Below are 14,970 nucleotides of genomic sequence, written 5' to 3'. Positions count from 1 at the left end.
TAAATATTTACTCTGAGCTGCGCTTCGGTAGGTTGGTGGTAGATGGAAGGCCGTGTTGCCCAACCGAGTCCTTTGTTCTTTGAAGAATGTCTCTGCTGGTAAATTGAATACGTTGTAGTAACGTCGTTGTGTGGTAGACGGGATACTCTGTCTGTTCCTTCCTAACCCTCGTTTGCAGGGGCTGTTGCTAACTCAATGGCTAGGAGGTATCACTTCTGTAGTGAATAAGAGTTCAAAGTTCATACCATTCACAACCAAAGCTCACACTGATGTTGGCTTCGACCTGTAGTTATTATCTGAACCATTCTGACATCGGACCGTCGTCCTCACGTCCTCAGAACAGGAGGTTATATTGTCATCAAGGCTTTATAAAGCAAGGGAGAGGAGGGCGTGTTTGAAAAGTTGTATAGCCCATGTCCCTTCACAGGGGCGGGGCAATGATTGAGCAGAGCCCTGTCTTATGAAAACCCAAATCTCACATTTTAGAAGCCAAAATCACATTTCATCCCATCACGAATAATTTCATATTCAAACATTTAAGTTGAACAACAATTCCGTGTGAATCCGATAACTCTGAAGTGTAGACTTTCCACTGTAGAGTTTATGTCATCTTATCATTGATGAGAATGTCTCAGATGACAACTGAACCGACATCATATTCATTAAGTACCACCGCATATGTTCAATTGGTCGGATTGCCAGAATATAGTTCATTTCCCCCCACCTTCTGATGTTCCCAGAATCTCTATGTTAACCAAGGGTTTTGCAAATGTAACATCAGTAGGGTAGAGAGAGGAAAAAGGGGGGAAGAGGTATTTATGACTGTCATAAACCTACCCCCAGGCCAACATCATGACACTACCATCAAAAAAGAGTCTTGCAATTCTAAAACAACAACATCTCTGATATAACTCCAACTCCAAAGTTATCTATAGCATCACCCTTGTCTGGCTGTGTCTCTCATCTATCCTCTTAGTCCTTAGTAGAGTTCCTAGTTCCTGGGCTGACCTCCCCACTGCCCCCTGCTCTCCCAGTAATTAATGACAGATTAAATTAGAGCTCCTGAGTACTCCCTCACGTTGCTGCACTGCTCTGGAGGAGTGATGAGTGGGTGCATTGAGACGGGCTGAGATGCTATGATAATGCCTTGGATGATTAGAACAGGACACCTCCTTCTTCCATCCTTCCATTCAGTTGGTGGAGAGACAGAGAGAGACTGTGGAGAGATGGAGAGACAGAACACAGGGGGAAAAGGATTACCACTGGATTAGTTTGATTAGTTTAAAGTGACCCCCTGGATTAATGACTGACAATCAGGACACAAAGTGGTGTGTGTGTGTGTGTGTGTGCGTGTGCGTGTGCGTGTGCGTGTGCGTGTGCGTGTGTGTGTGTGTGTGTGTGAGGATGTAGGTAGATGCATGCATGTTTGTACATATGTGCTTGCATGTGTGTGTGCAGAGGAAGATTGGCCTGGTCCCAGATTTGTACGTGATTTTGCCAACTACGATAGTCAGACCATTTGGCTACGGTAAACACACATACAGATCTGGGACCAGGCAAAAAGCATGATCGGCTCAAAGCCTCCCACCAGCGGGACACCTGTCAACAACTTCCGGTGAAATTGCCGGGCGCGATTCAAATAAATAATCATACAAATTATGGATATTAAATATCTTGGTACATACAAGTGTCTTATATCAGTTAAAAGCTTAAATTCTTGTTAATCTAACTGCATTGTCCGATTTACAATAGGCATTACAGCGAAAGCATGCCATGCGATTGTTTGAGGACGGCACCCCACATCAAAATATTTTTCAACCAGCACAGGCTTCGTAAAATCACAAATAGCGATTAAATATGAATTTACTTTTTGAAGATCTTATTCTGATTTGCAATCCCAAGGGTTCCAGCTACAACATGCATGGTCATTTTGTTAGATAAAATCAATCTTTATATCCCAAAAAGTTTGTTTAGTGGGCGTCATCGATTTGAGTAATCCACTCGTTCAACATGCAGAGAAAGGAATCCAAAAAGCTAAACTTTGTTAAAACAAGTCAAACTATGTTTTTATTTAATCCCCAGGTACCCTAAAATGTAATTAAACTATAATATTTCATACAGAAAGAAGTTTTTTAAATAGAAAAGTAAAATTAGCAAGTGCGCATCTTCTTCGTTGCGCACGCACAGACTGATTTCCAACTTTGACTCCCAGTATCAAAACTCAAAGTTCTCCCTCGTTTGGGAAGAAACAAGCCTGAAACCTTGAACAAAGACTGTTGACATCTAGTGGAAGCCATAGGAATTGCAACCTGGGAGCTGGAATTGCATAGGACTCATAGCCTTCCACCTCAAAAAAAGAAATGTTCCAGTTGGTTTTCCTTTGGATTTTCTCCTACCATATCAATTGTGTTATAGTCTCATACATTATTTTAACATTTCTACAAATTTCAAAGTGTTTTCCATCCAATGGTACATATTATATGCATATCCTGGCTTTACTTTGGGCACGTCAGTCAGACAGTCATTGGCAGCCGAGAACTGGAAGGAAATGCGGCCAAAGGAGGTGTTGGCTTTGGGGATGACCAGTGAAATATACCTGCTGGAACGTGTGCTACGGGTGGGTGTTGCTATGGTGAGCAGTGAGCTGAGATAAGGCGGAGCTTTACCTAGCAAAGACATATAGATGACCTGGAGCCAGTGGGTTTGGCCACGAATATGTAGTGAAGACCAGCCAACGAGAGCATACAGGTCACAGTGGTGGGTAGTATATGGGGCTTTGGTGACAAAATGGATGATAGACTGCATCCAATTTGCTGAGTAGAGTGTTGGAGGCTATCTTGTAAATGACATCGTCGAAGTCAAGGATCGGTAGGATAGTCATTTTTACGAGGGTATGTTTGGCAGCATGAGTGAAGGAGGCTTTGTTGCGAAACAGGAAGCCGATTCTAGATTTAATTTTGGATTGGAGATGCTTAATGTGAATCTGGAAGGAGAGTTTAGAGTCTAGCCAAACACCTAGGTATTTATAGTTGTACACATATTCTAAGTCGGAACCGTTCAGAGTAGTGACGCTAGTCGGACGGGCAGGTGCAGACAGCGATTGGGTTGAAGAGCATGCATTTAGTTTTACTTGTATTTAAGAGGAGTTGGAGGCCACGGAAGGAGAGTTGTATGGCGTTGAAGCTCTTTTGGAGGTTAGTTAACACAGTCTCCAACGAAGGGCCAGATGTATACAGAATGGTATTGTCTGCGTAGAGGTGGATCAAATAATCACCAGCAGCAAGAGCGACATCATTGATATATACAGAGAAAAGAGTCGGCTTGCGAATTGAACCCTGTGGCACCCCTATAGAGACTGTTAATATCCTTCCAGGATACCCGGTCCAGGTCGATTAGAAAGGCCTGCTCGCAGATGTGTTTCAGGGAGCGTTTGACAGTGATGAGGGGTGGTCGTTTGACCGCGGACCCATAACGGATGCAGGCAATGAGGCAGTGATCGCTGAGATCCTGATTGAAAACAGCAGTGGTGTATTTAGAGGGCAAGTTAGCCAGAAGGATATCTATGAGGGTGCCCATGTTTACAGATTTGGGGTTGTACCTGGTGGGTTCCTTGATAATTTGTGTGAGATTGAGGGCATCTATCTTAGATTATAGGACGGCTGGGGTGTTAAGCATATCACAATTTAGGTCACCTAGCAGTACGAACTCTGACGTTAGATGTGGGCAATCAATTCACATATGGTGTCCAGGGCACAGCTGGGAGCTGAGGGGGGTCTATAACAGGCGGCAACCGTTATTGACTTATTTCTGGAGAGATGGATCTTTAAAAGTAGAAGCTCGATCTGTAGATCTGGATAGTATGACAGAACTCTGCAGGCTCTCTCTACAGTAGATTGCAATTCCGCCCCCTTTAGCAGTTCTATCTTGATGGAAAATATTGTAATTGGGGATTGAAATTTCAGATTTTTTGTGGCCTTCCTAAGCCAGGATTCAGACTCAGCTGGAACATCAGGGTTGGCGTAGTGTGCTAAAACAGTGAATAAAACACACTTAGGGAGGAGGCTTCTGATGTTAACATGCAAGAACCCAAGGCATTTACTGTTGCAGAAGTCAACAAATGAGAGCGCATGGGGACACACAAGGCCTGGGTTAACCTCTACATCACCAGAGGAACAGAGGAGGAGTAGGATGAGGATACGGCTAGAGGCTATAAGAACTGGTCGTCTAGTGTGTTGGGAACAGAGAATAAAAGGAGCAGATTTATGGGCGTGGTAGGATAGTTTCAGGGCATAGTGAACAGACAAGGGTAAGGCAGGGTGCGAGGACAGTGGGGGTAAACCTAGGCATTGAGTGACGATGAGAGAGGTTGCATCTCTGGAGGCGCCAGTTAAGCTGGGTGCGGTCTCCGCGTGTGTGGGGGCTGGGAGCTATCTGAAACATGTTGAGCAGGACTAGAGGCTCCGCAGTAAAATAAAACAAAGAGAGCTGCCCTAAACAACAGTATACAAGGCATATTGACATTAGAGAAAGGCATAAGCAATCACAGGTGTTGATTGGGAGAGCTAAGACAACAACGGGTGAGACAACAATGGGTAAACAGCTAGGACAACAACAATGGGTATATGGCAATGAATGGGCAGAGAGGGTCAGTTAGCTACACACAGGGGCTGAGTTTGAGGCTGGGGCAAAAAAATAGGTCAAGACTTGGACAATGAAAACATACATAGACACAATTCACTTGTACAGTGCATTCAGAAAGTATTCAGACCCCTTCCCTTTTTGTTACGTTACAGCCTGTCGTGGTAATTTCCTGTATTACTAAATGAGGAGAGTTGGAAACCACACACCAGTCAGAGTTATACTTAAATTTCCTCTTTTAATAATATGAGCTTCACTATAGCCCTTTGACTCTCAGATCAATTCAGTGTCTATAATGAATTCTGAGAGTCCCTACAAAAGAATACCAAGATCTTTTATAGCCAAGATACACCCCTCTCAACTTACATGACGAACCACAGATCTTAGGAAAACTTCACAGAGGGCCTTTTACTTGAGAGAGGAGTATCCCATAGCCAGATAGCATTAGCTATAAATTATCGTTCAGTTTGGTCTCTAAAACGAGGTTCTAATCTCATTCCTGGTACTTCATAGTACAAAAACATTACCTCATCCAATGGCATATATCAATTGTCAACAATTATATTCTCCCATCTCAAGTAAACCCCCTCTTCTCCCCACACCTGGACAAGTGGGGAGTGAGCCTCTAGGTCATATACTATCTCAAGATAAGTGCAACATCAGAGGGGACATACAATGGTTCCAGACACTGCCATACTCCTCCCCCCAATGGGAAAAGGAGGGAGTGACTGGCGTACAGACATTGTGGAGACACTTAATTGGTTCCCCATTAATCACGCCATCCCTTCACATGGTTTAAGAATAGTTAAAGACACATTCACATAAGAAGACAATGTTCCATTCTGTCCTCCTCCCCTTCTGATATTCTGCATAGCACCAGATGGTTTAACAGATGCATTCACATATGAAGACAAGCCTGACCTCTCCCCTCTCTGGGCCCCAAGTGACTGAGCCCTAGCTGAGAAGGGATACGTGCAATTGCCTACCCTATAGTCCAAAGGGAAACATTCTAATGACAAGTATCTCACATAAGCATATCATGTAAATAAAACATCTTATTTATCTATGTTACCTAACTAATTCTGATTCAGCACCCATAAGCCTCATTCTAAAATCGATTCAATAAAAAATGTTCCTCATCAATCTACACACAATAACCCATATTGACAAACAGGTTTTTAGACATATAAAAAACACAAGTATTCAGACCCTTTGCTATGAGGAGCTCAAGTGCATCTTGTTTCCATTGGTCATCTTTGAGATGTTTTTACAACTTGATTGGAGACCACCTGTTGTAAATTCATTTGACTGGACATGATTTGGAAAGGCACACACCTGTCTATATAAGGTCCCACAGTTGACTTTGCATGTAACAAAAACCAAGCCATGAGGTCAAAGGAATTGTCCGTAGAGGTCCGAGACAGGATTGTGTCGAGACTAAGATCTGGGGCAGAGTGCCAAAATATTTCTGCAGCATTGAGGGTCCCCAAAAACACAGTGACGTCCATCATTCTTAAATGGATTAAGTTTGGAACCACCAAGAATCTTCCTCGAGCTGGCACTCGGCCAAACTGAGAAATAGGGGAGAAGTACCTTGGTCAGGGAGGTGACCAAGAACCCGATGGTCACTCTGACAGAGCTCCAGAGTTCCTCTGTGGAGATGGGAGAACCTTTCAGAAGGACAACCGTCGTTGCAGCACTCCACCAATCAGGCCAGACGGAAGCTACTCCTCAGTAAAAGGCAAATGACAGCCCGCTTGGAGTTTGCCAAAAGGCACCTAAAGGACTCTCAGAGCATGAGAAACAAGATTCTCTGGTCTGATGAAATCAAGATTGAACTCTTTGGCCTGAATGCCAAGCTTCACGTCTGGAGGAAACCTGGCACCATTCCTATGGTGAAGCATGGTGGTGGCAGCATCATGCTGGTGGGGATGTTTTTCAGCTGCAGGGACTGGGAGACTTGTCAGGATCAATGGAAAGTTGAACTGAGCAAAGTACAGAGAGATCCCTGATGAAAACCTGCTCCAGAGAGCTCAGGACCTCAGACTGGGGTGAAGGTTCCCCTTCCAACAGGACAATGACTTTAAGCACACAGCAAAGACAACGCAACAGTGGCTTCAGAACAAGTCTCTGAATGTCCTTGAGTGGCCCAGTTACTTGTTTCATTATAAAAGATGAAAAAGGAGAAATTAATCGGTGTAATTGTGTTTTTAACAAACTATTTTCTCTTGTTTGTCTTCCTTAGGTACAGGAGTGGCTTTGTCTCAACTGCCAGATGCAGAGGGCCTTGGGCATTGACATGACCACCCCACGCTCCAAGAGCCAGCAGCAGATCCACTCTCCATCCCACCAAGCCAAACCCATAGTCCAGCCACCACCTGTTCAGCCAGCTCAGCCAGCAGCCCAGCCAAAACCCCAGCCTCAGCCCCAGGCCCAGCCCCCACCACAGTCAAAACCCCACTCCCAGCCCCAGCACCAACTCTACGGTCAATCCCAGCCCTATGGTCAATCCCAGCCCCAGGCCCAGCCCTATGGTCAATCCCAGTCCCAGCCCTATGGACAATCCCAATCCCAGCCCTATGGACAATCCCAATCCCAGTCCCAGCTCTATGGTCAGTCCCAGCCCCAGTCCTTTGGCAAAACTCCGCCCCAGCCCTATGGCCAATCCCAGCCTCAGCAACAGCCCTACAACCAAACTCAGCCCCAGCCACATGGTCAATCTCAGACCTATGGCCATTCCCAGCCCCAGCAACAGCCCTATGGTCAATCCCAGCCCCAACAACAGCCCTACAGCCAAACTCAGCCTCAGTCATATGGTCAATCCCAACCCCAGCAACAGCTCTACGGCCAAAACCAACCTCAGCCCCAGCCATATGGTCAATCCCAGCCCTATGGTCAATCCCAGTCGCAGCACCAGCCTCAGGCCAAACCCCAAGCTCAGCATCAGCCACAGACCTCTCCTGGCCTACAGAGACACCCTATACCCGGCTCTGCTTCCCTGCCTGGGTCAACGACAAGCTCCCCCCAGCACATCCCATATGGCCAGAGAGGGCCTGGAGGTCCCGGCCAGCCCCGAATTCCCCATCCTGGGGCAGTCCCCCTTGTGGGCATGGCCAAGGCACCCTCCCAGCCAGACCTGGGCCGAGGCTCCCCGCAGCACCAGGGCGGCCGCCAGGCCGCCAGCGCCGGCTCGTCGCCTTCCCATCGGCCCGCCGCTCCCCAGGGGCAACCGCCCCAGGACGGCCTGACCAAACTGTTTGGCTTTGGGGCATCGCTCCTCAACCAGGCAGCCAGCACCCTGGCCTCTGTGGACCCCCTCTCAGGGACACCATCCACCCAGCCCTCCCCTGCCAGGGGTGGGCCTTCCAACAAACAACAAGGACCTCCTGGTGCCAAACCATTCCAGACGGGTGGCCCTCATGCACCCCCGATGGGTGGCCCGCAAGCACCCCAGATGGGTGGCCCTCATGCACCCCCGATGGGTAGCCCGCAAGCACCCCAGATGGGTGGCCCACAAGCACCCCAAATGGGTGGCCCTCATGTAGCGCAAATGGGTGGACCCCACACACCAACTCAGATTGGTGGCCCGTATGCACCACAAATGGGTGGCCCACATACATCAACTCAGAAAGCACCCCAACAGCAGCAATCACCTGTGCATCATCAGAAGGGACCACAGCAACAACAGCAACAGCAGCAGCAGCAGCCGGCCAGACAGGAGCCCGTTCCCAAGCCGGTGGAGCCCGAGAAGCCCAAAGTCAAATGCCCCCTGTGTAAAACGGAGCTCAACATCGGCAGCACCACTGAGCCGCCTAGCTACAACTCCTGCACCCAGTGCCACACTCAGGTCTGCAACCTATGTGGATTCAACCCCGCGCCTCACCTGGAGGTAAGCAAGACTTTCCATCTCTCTTTCTGTATGTTTCTATCTCACTCTCACTTTATCTCTCTTTATCTCACTTTATCTCTCTTTATCTCTCTTTAGCTCTCTTTATCTCTCTTTATCTCTCTCTCTCTCTCTCTCTCTCTCTCTCTCTCTCTCTCTCTCTCTCTCTCTCTCATTGCCCTTGATCCTTCACTGAGGCCCATGCTCCTGTTTGTCATTACGTTGTGAGTAATGCAGCTCGCTCAATTCTTCACAGTAATTACACCTAAAAGTGTCTTAGCAGGTTTACATCTCCACCATGTCTGCCTCGCAACAATTCAGTACTTATTAGTTTGCCTTCCCAATTGATAGAGGCAGTTCTTCCATTTCTTTCTGAATACCTGGTCAAAAGGGGAGCGTGGGGAACACAAAACATCTGTTTTTTCTTCCATTAATTTCGTATTCAATAGAATTGTTCCATTTATTGATAATGAAACTCTCCAAAGCAGGCCCTTTTCCCCTCACACACCTTTTTCAATAGATCAGCACACAGACCTTGAGAACACTGCATGCGCATACTAAAGATTTAACGGTGGAGTGGAGGGCTGGAGCAAGGGATGAAAGTAGATGGACAGACACAGTAGAGGAAGCTGTTGAATGGCTTAGTAAAACCATCCACATTAGGGATGTTCAGTCTCTAGGCCTTTTGTGGTTGTACGGTACCTGCCTGGTAGGCAGCTTCTCTTATTGATGGAGATTTTTGGGAGTAAGTCATGGCCAACGTTAGCTATACTCCTGGACCTAGAAGCATTTTTTGATGGAGATTCTCCATTGAGCTTTCTTTTTGGTCCAGGACAAGGCTTAATCTGTGTCCCGGAAACAACCTCTATATTCTATACTACTCGTTTGTGTGGTAGGCAATACAGAGGTGAAATCTCTCCTCATTGTCCTAAATACTTTAGTAAATCGTCCATAAACGGATATTAGATGAGATGTTGACCAAATTGGTGAGGATAAGTTTATATTATATTCTCTCCCTCTCTAAAGAGATCCAGGTCAGAAATCCTCCTTAATGGACATTGAGGAGGCTGGGAAAAAGGTTGAGTATGGGAGATGTAGAGATGTATGGGAGATGTATTTCCCGCTATAATTCAGCCCTTATGATTCAAGGAGGATCAGACTTTCATCTATGAGTGTGACCAGAATGTAAAGTGGTGCTGTTGCAGTGTACCAATCAATGGGTGTTTTTAATCCTCCACGCTGACACTGGACTCACAGCCAGAAGCAACCTAGGAGAAACCATAAAGTGGCATTTATGTCCCTGGGTTTGAATTCAGTCAAACCTACTGGCCGTGTTTTGGTGATGGATAGCTTTGTGAAATATGGGATCCAGGGACGGCTTGTGAGATACAATTTCATCCTAAATATTACCTTGAAATAACTTCATTATTTACATTATGATTTGTATTTCAGATTATTGAGATCATGAAACATTGCTCCTTTTGATCCAACAGTAAGTGTTGCAGATCATAGAGTTAACATGGTGCTACCCAAGGGTCTGTGGGGAATATTGTACAGTACAGTGGGTCAATGCCAGAGCCAGTATTGCATTGTATGTTCATCCCTCCAGTCAGAACTACAGATAATGGCCGGGCTATAAATAGATTCCAGAGTACAGCCTTAGTGACTTCATGGGGGACCAAGATGCATTGAATCAAGTAATATACACCAAGAGGAATCCCAGCCCATTCAAACTGTTAGGGGCGCACAGAAAGAAAGGGGCAGAGGCGGTTTGCTGAATGTCGGCTCAATTTATGCTTCAAACAAAGGAGGGCAGGAAGCTTTCAAGAGTAGCGGGCTACTGCAGAACCTTCAGTAGGCTGGCTGTCAGTAGAAGAGAGGCCTGTCATGGCCTGCGAGCAACGCAGCACTCCTGAAAAGGATGGAGAGCCAGGCTGTGGAGGAGACTCTGGAAAGAGCACGCTATAGCTGGGTCACGTGGTGTGGCGAGTCCAGAGGGAGAGCTCCTGGGGGACCACAACAACAAGGGGGAGGGAGACAGGGTAGAGGAAGGGATGAGAAGTGAAAATATGTGAGAGAGAGAGAAAGAGTAAGTGAGCGAGAGAGAGATAGCGAGAGAGAGAGAGAGCGAGAGATAGCGAGCGAGAGATAGCGAGAGAGAGAGAGCGAGAGAACGAGAGAGAGAGCGAGAGAGAGAGAGAGAGAGAGAGAGAGAGAGAGAGAGAGAGAGAGAGAGAGAATATACACGTATGACATCCAAAGCAGTGTCTCAGGATAAACTAAAGAATGGGAGGCTGGGGGGAACCAAACAAAACCTGTTGACTTTTCCCTGCCGGGTTGGGTTCTCCTACTCAGCTAGCTAGACCTTGGGAGGGCTGTGGAGGGTAGCAGCCCAAATGTTTTTTGCATTTCCTCTAGTCTGTCCAGAGTACCAGATCGGCAGTTTTCATCATTGTGACTCCTCCATTGGTTCCATTGTGCCAGGACAGCTCAATCAAGCTCAGATAAACTATTTCAAATAGTGTTTGAACCCGGGTCTGGAGGGTAGTGATGGTACAGTACGCTGTGCTCCTCTACATATTTAATCTCTCACTATTTATAATGCACATCCTCTGAATTATTAATCAAGCACTCTTCTTCTCTCTCTGCCCCTTCTTTTTGCAGTTCCCTCAAATGCATGTCACTAAACAAAATGTGTTCATTGCACTTTATCTCAACCACTGGCCAAAGTCCTGGCATCCTCCTCCATTTCATCCTGAATCCTCCCACTCCAGACTTAATAATGATATACAGATTAGAGCAGTGGGTTGTGGGCTGCTCAATGTTAAGTAGCGTTTCAGTACTGAAAATACTGTGTGGACAGAGAGAGAGAGAGAGAGAAAAATAGACATAGATGGAGAGAGAGATACAGAGAGAGAATACTAGGATTAGCTACAGGGTGTTCACATGGTCTTCACTCCATGTTTTTCAAGATTGATTTAATACATAGGGAGATTGTGAAATCCTTTGCTCATTCACTTGGGAAAGAAATGTGTCTTATGCTGTGTTGTTATGAACTGACAGAAGTAGATCGCAATGTAACACTGTGGAGCTTTTCATCATTTCCCTTTCCTCACCAACATCTCTTTTCTCCTGTACCCTCTTATGAGTGTGAAAAAATCTTCCCTCTCCTGCTCTCTCTGCGCCCCTGACAGAGCAGGATTCATTGTAAATTCATTCAGATGGAAACCTTTCTCTACCACAGAGTGGCCTTTGAGGCAGTGGAGCTCAGTGGAGCTCAGTGGAGCTCAGTGTGGAGCTCAGTGTAGCTCAGTGTGGAGCTCAGTGTAGCTCAGTGTAGCTCAGTGGGGCTCAGTGGGGCTCAGTGGGGCTCAGTGGGGCTCAGTGTAGCTCAGTGGGGCTCAGTGTAACTCATTGGGCTCAGTGGGGCTCAGTGTGGCTCAGTGTGGCTCAGTGGAGCTCAGTGGAGCTCAGTGGGGCTCAGGGTGGCTCAGTGGAGCTCAGTGTGGCTCAGTGGGGCTCAGTGGAGCTGAATGTAGTTCAGTGGGGCTCAGTGTAGCTCAGTGGAGCACAGTGGAGCTCAGTGGAGCTGAGTGGGGCTTAGTGTGGCTCAGTGTGGCTCAGTGGAACTGAGTGTAGTTCAGTGGAGCTCAGTGGAGACGTGATTGATCCAGCACCAGCCTTCTCCCATGCAGCCTGTAATGAAACATGAAAGGGCATGAAAGAAAATAACACAGGGGACAGGGAGGATGGGACAGTGGCATCACAGCCAGCGCTGGTCATCCAGAAGGACTGGAATGATGACACACTGTGTTTCACACACACTCTTGCAGGCAGCATAAAAGCAGGCCTGCATACGCACACGCATGCATACAGTACAAGTGCACACTTATGCGCACACACACAGAGAAACACACACACACAGAAACACACACACACCAACTGACTCATCAGACCTTGTAGCATACTGCCCTCTCGTTAGCAAATATGTCTGAGTTGCTCCCAATGCGATCCTTCACTTCATGCTGAAATGAGAAACATCACATTACACTGTCATTTTCATCAACTCTCAGGCAACAATAAACATTTTAGTGCAGCACAGAGATGTAAAATGCATATTTTTTTAAAGAAGGTGTTTTATTTGTGACCGACCGGCGAGATTCGGTCTTATGTAGCAACATTTGAAATTGTGTTTTTTACATTGGATAAAAGTAGAGACTTAGAGATAGAAATGTGTATATCATACACTACAGTTGAGGGACAATGGGAAAGTAATTCTGCTTTAGAAGTTTAGAAGTTTTAGAAGTTCTGCTTTAGAACCTCACTTTTGAGAAAATTGCCCTTGAATGTTTTGGTATACCTACTGGAGAGCTCTTCTTTGTCTATACCCATTCAACATCGTTAACACCCTCTTAAGCCTTAGCCACACCCATCTCGTTTTTTTACATTTTATTTTTTAATTCTCCCCAATTGGTAGTTACAGTCTTGTCCCACCATACGGACTCGCGAGAGGCGAAGGTCGAGAGCCATGCATCCTCCGAAGCACGACCCTGCCAAGCTGCACTGCTTCTTGACAAACTGCTCGCTTAATCCAGAAGCCAGCCGCAACAATGTGTTGGAGGAAACACTGTACAACTGGCGACCATGTCAACATGCATGGGCCCGGCCCGCCACAGGAGTCGCTAGAGCACGAAACTCTCCCCTTACCCGGACAACGCTGTGAGCCGCCTCATGGGTCTCCCTGTTGCAGCAGGCTGCGACATAGCCTGGGATCGAACCCGGATCTGCAGTGACGCCTCAAGCTTTGCGATGCAGTGCCTTAGACCACTGCACTACTCAGGAGGCCCCCCATCCATTTCTTTAAGGATTCACGAGGCCATGTACTAAACAACCAAATATTTCAAGACTAAAGGCTGGTTTATACCAGGGCTGTGTTCGTGCATTTAATCTGGAGTGCCAGAGTGTGCTCTGGGCATTCGTAAACTCAGAATGTTGTCAGATTGTCCATTTGTAAATTCAGAGCGTTTCGCTCTCAGTGTTCAGAGCGCGCAGTGGACGCTCTGGCCAAGGATTATGTAACGGCGTTCATCGGAAGAAGAGGAATCGTCAGACCAAAATGCAGCGGGATACATGTTCATCTTTATTATAAGGAACTGAACACTGAATACAAAAATAACAAAAGGAAAACCAGAAACAGTCCTGCAAGGTGAAACAAACACTAAACAGAAATACCCACACCTAAAAGTGGAAAAACAGGCTACCTAAGAATGATTCCCAATCAGAGACAACGATAGACAGCTGTCCTTGATTGAGAACCATACCCGGACGAAACATAGAAATACAAAACCAAGACATGCAAACATAGAATGCCCACCCAAATCACACCCTGACCAAACAAAAATAGAAACATACAAAGCAATCTACGGTCAGGGCGTGACAGAGTAGGGTTGATCCAAGCGTTCTGACCTAACAACCGCAGTCAACCACGCAAGCTAACTGGCTAACGTTTGCAAGCTTGCTAGCTACTTCCAGGCACAAATGAGAGAACAGCTCACTCTGACCATTTTACTCGCCCTAGCTGAGCAGGTTAGGCTGTCTTTATGTTATCCAGAGCGTTGATGACTGCAACTGTGCTGCTGGCAACAATTTAATTACACTTTTTTGCCAACGTTTACTTACACCGGCCCTATTCAGTGGGTGTTGAGCATTCGTAAATTCGTTAGTTATTCTGCGCTCTGGTACACTCAGACGAGAGGGCGCTGAAATCAGAGTAGATAGCCAGAATGAATTTACCAACTACGTCTATCAACAGTTGTCACAGTGACATCATTAACATTATATTGAAATGATTACTTGCATAGTGGAGTCTTTTGTTTAGACATGTAGCTAGCTAACTAAACAATTAACCATAATCCCAACTCATAACGTTACTACCCTGGATGAATCTGCAGTTAGCTAACCAATCAGCTAACTAGCAATGCAACTACTGTAGCAATGCGAATGGCTCTGAGATACAAATGATATTACTACACAGATCATACACGTAACGTTAGCGCGCGTTAGTGTTAGCTAGCTAAGTGTAGCTAGCTAACTGTAGCTAGCTAGCTAACAGTACACTTTAACTTGAAACGAAAAATGAATTTCTGACAAAATTCGAAACGTGTAATATCTGAAAATGTAGCTAGCGAGACTATCTTACCCGTATACATGGATGGACGCTCCTCCCTCTCTGTCCCAGATGCCATGGTTGCCCTTAGTTTGAAGATATAATCCGGAGACAGCTGTTTCATACAATAGAATTATGTGTGTTCTCTTTTCGACACCGTCTGCATATTTCCAATCAAACGCCATAATTGTCTCCTTCTCCTTAGCTATCATACTCAAAACTTAGTCGTCCAGAAAGTAGAGAGCAACACTTATGTAGTTCTACTACGTGATATCTTTGA

At 46.2% G+C, this 14,970-nt stretch overlaps 1 protein-coding gene across 1 annotated transcript in view; it reads left to right on the top strand.

Annotated features, from left to right (window-relative positions):
• LOC110492306 (protein bassoon) overlaps window positions 1–14,970 on the top strand; it is a 175,672-nt gene that overhangs the window by 58,919 nt on the left and 101,783 nt on the right. The window contains exon 3 of the mRNA XM_021566517.2: window positions 6,884–8,527. Coding sequence (XP_021422192.2) covers window positions 6,884–8,527 — 1,644 coding nt within the window. The remainder of the gene's footprint in view (window positions 1–6,883; window positions 8,528–14,970) is intronic.

Source organism: Oncorhynchus mykiss, chromosome 16 (genome assembly GCF_013265735.2).
Source record: "Oncorhynchus mykiss isolate Arlee chromosome 16, USDA_OmykA_1.1, whole genome shotgun sequence".
Classification (NCBI taxonomy): Eukaryota; Metazoa; Chordata; class Actinopteri; order Salmoniformes; family Salmonidae; genus Oncorhynchus; species Oncorhynchus mykiss.
Note: the sequence above shows the minus strand (reverse complement) of the source record. Positions and strands in the feature narration are given on the sequence as shown.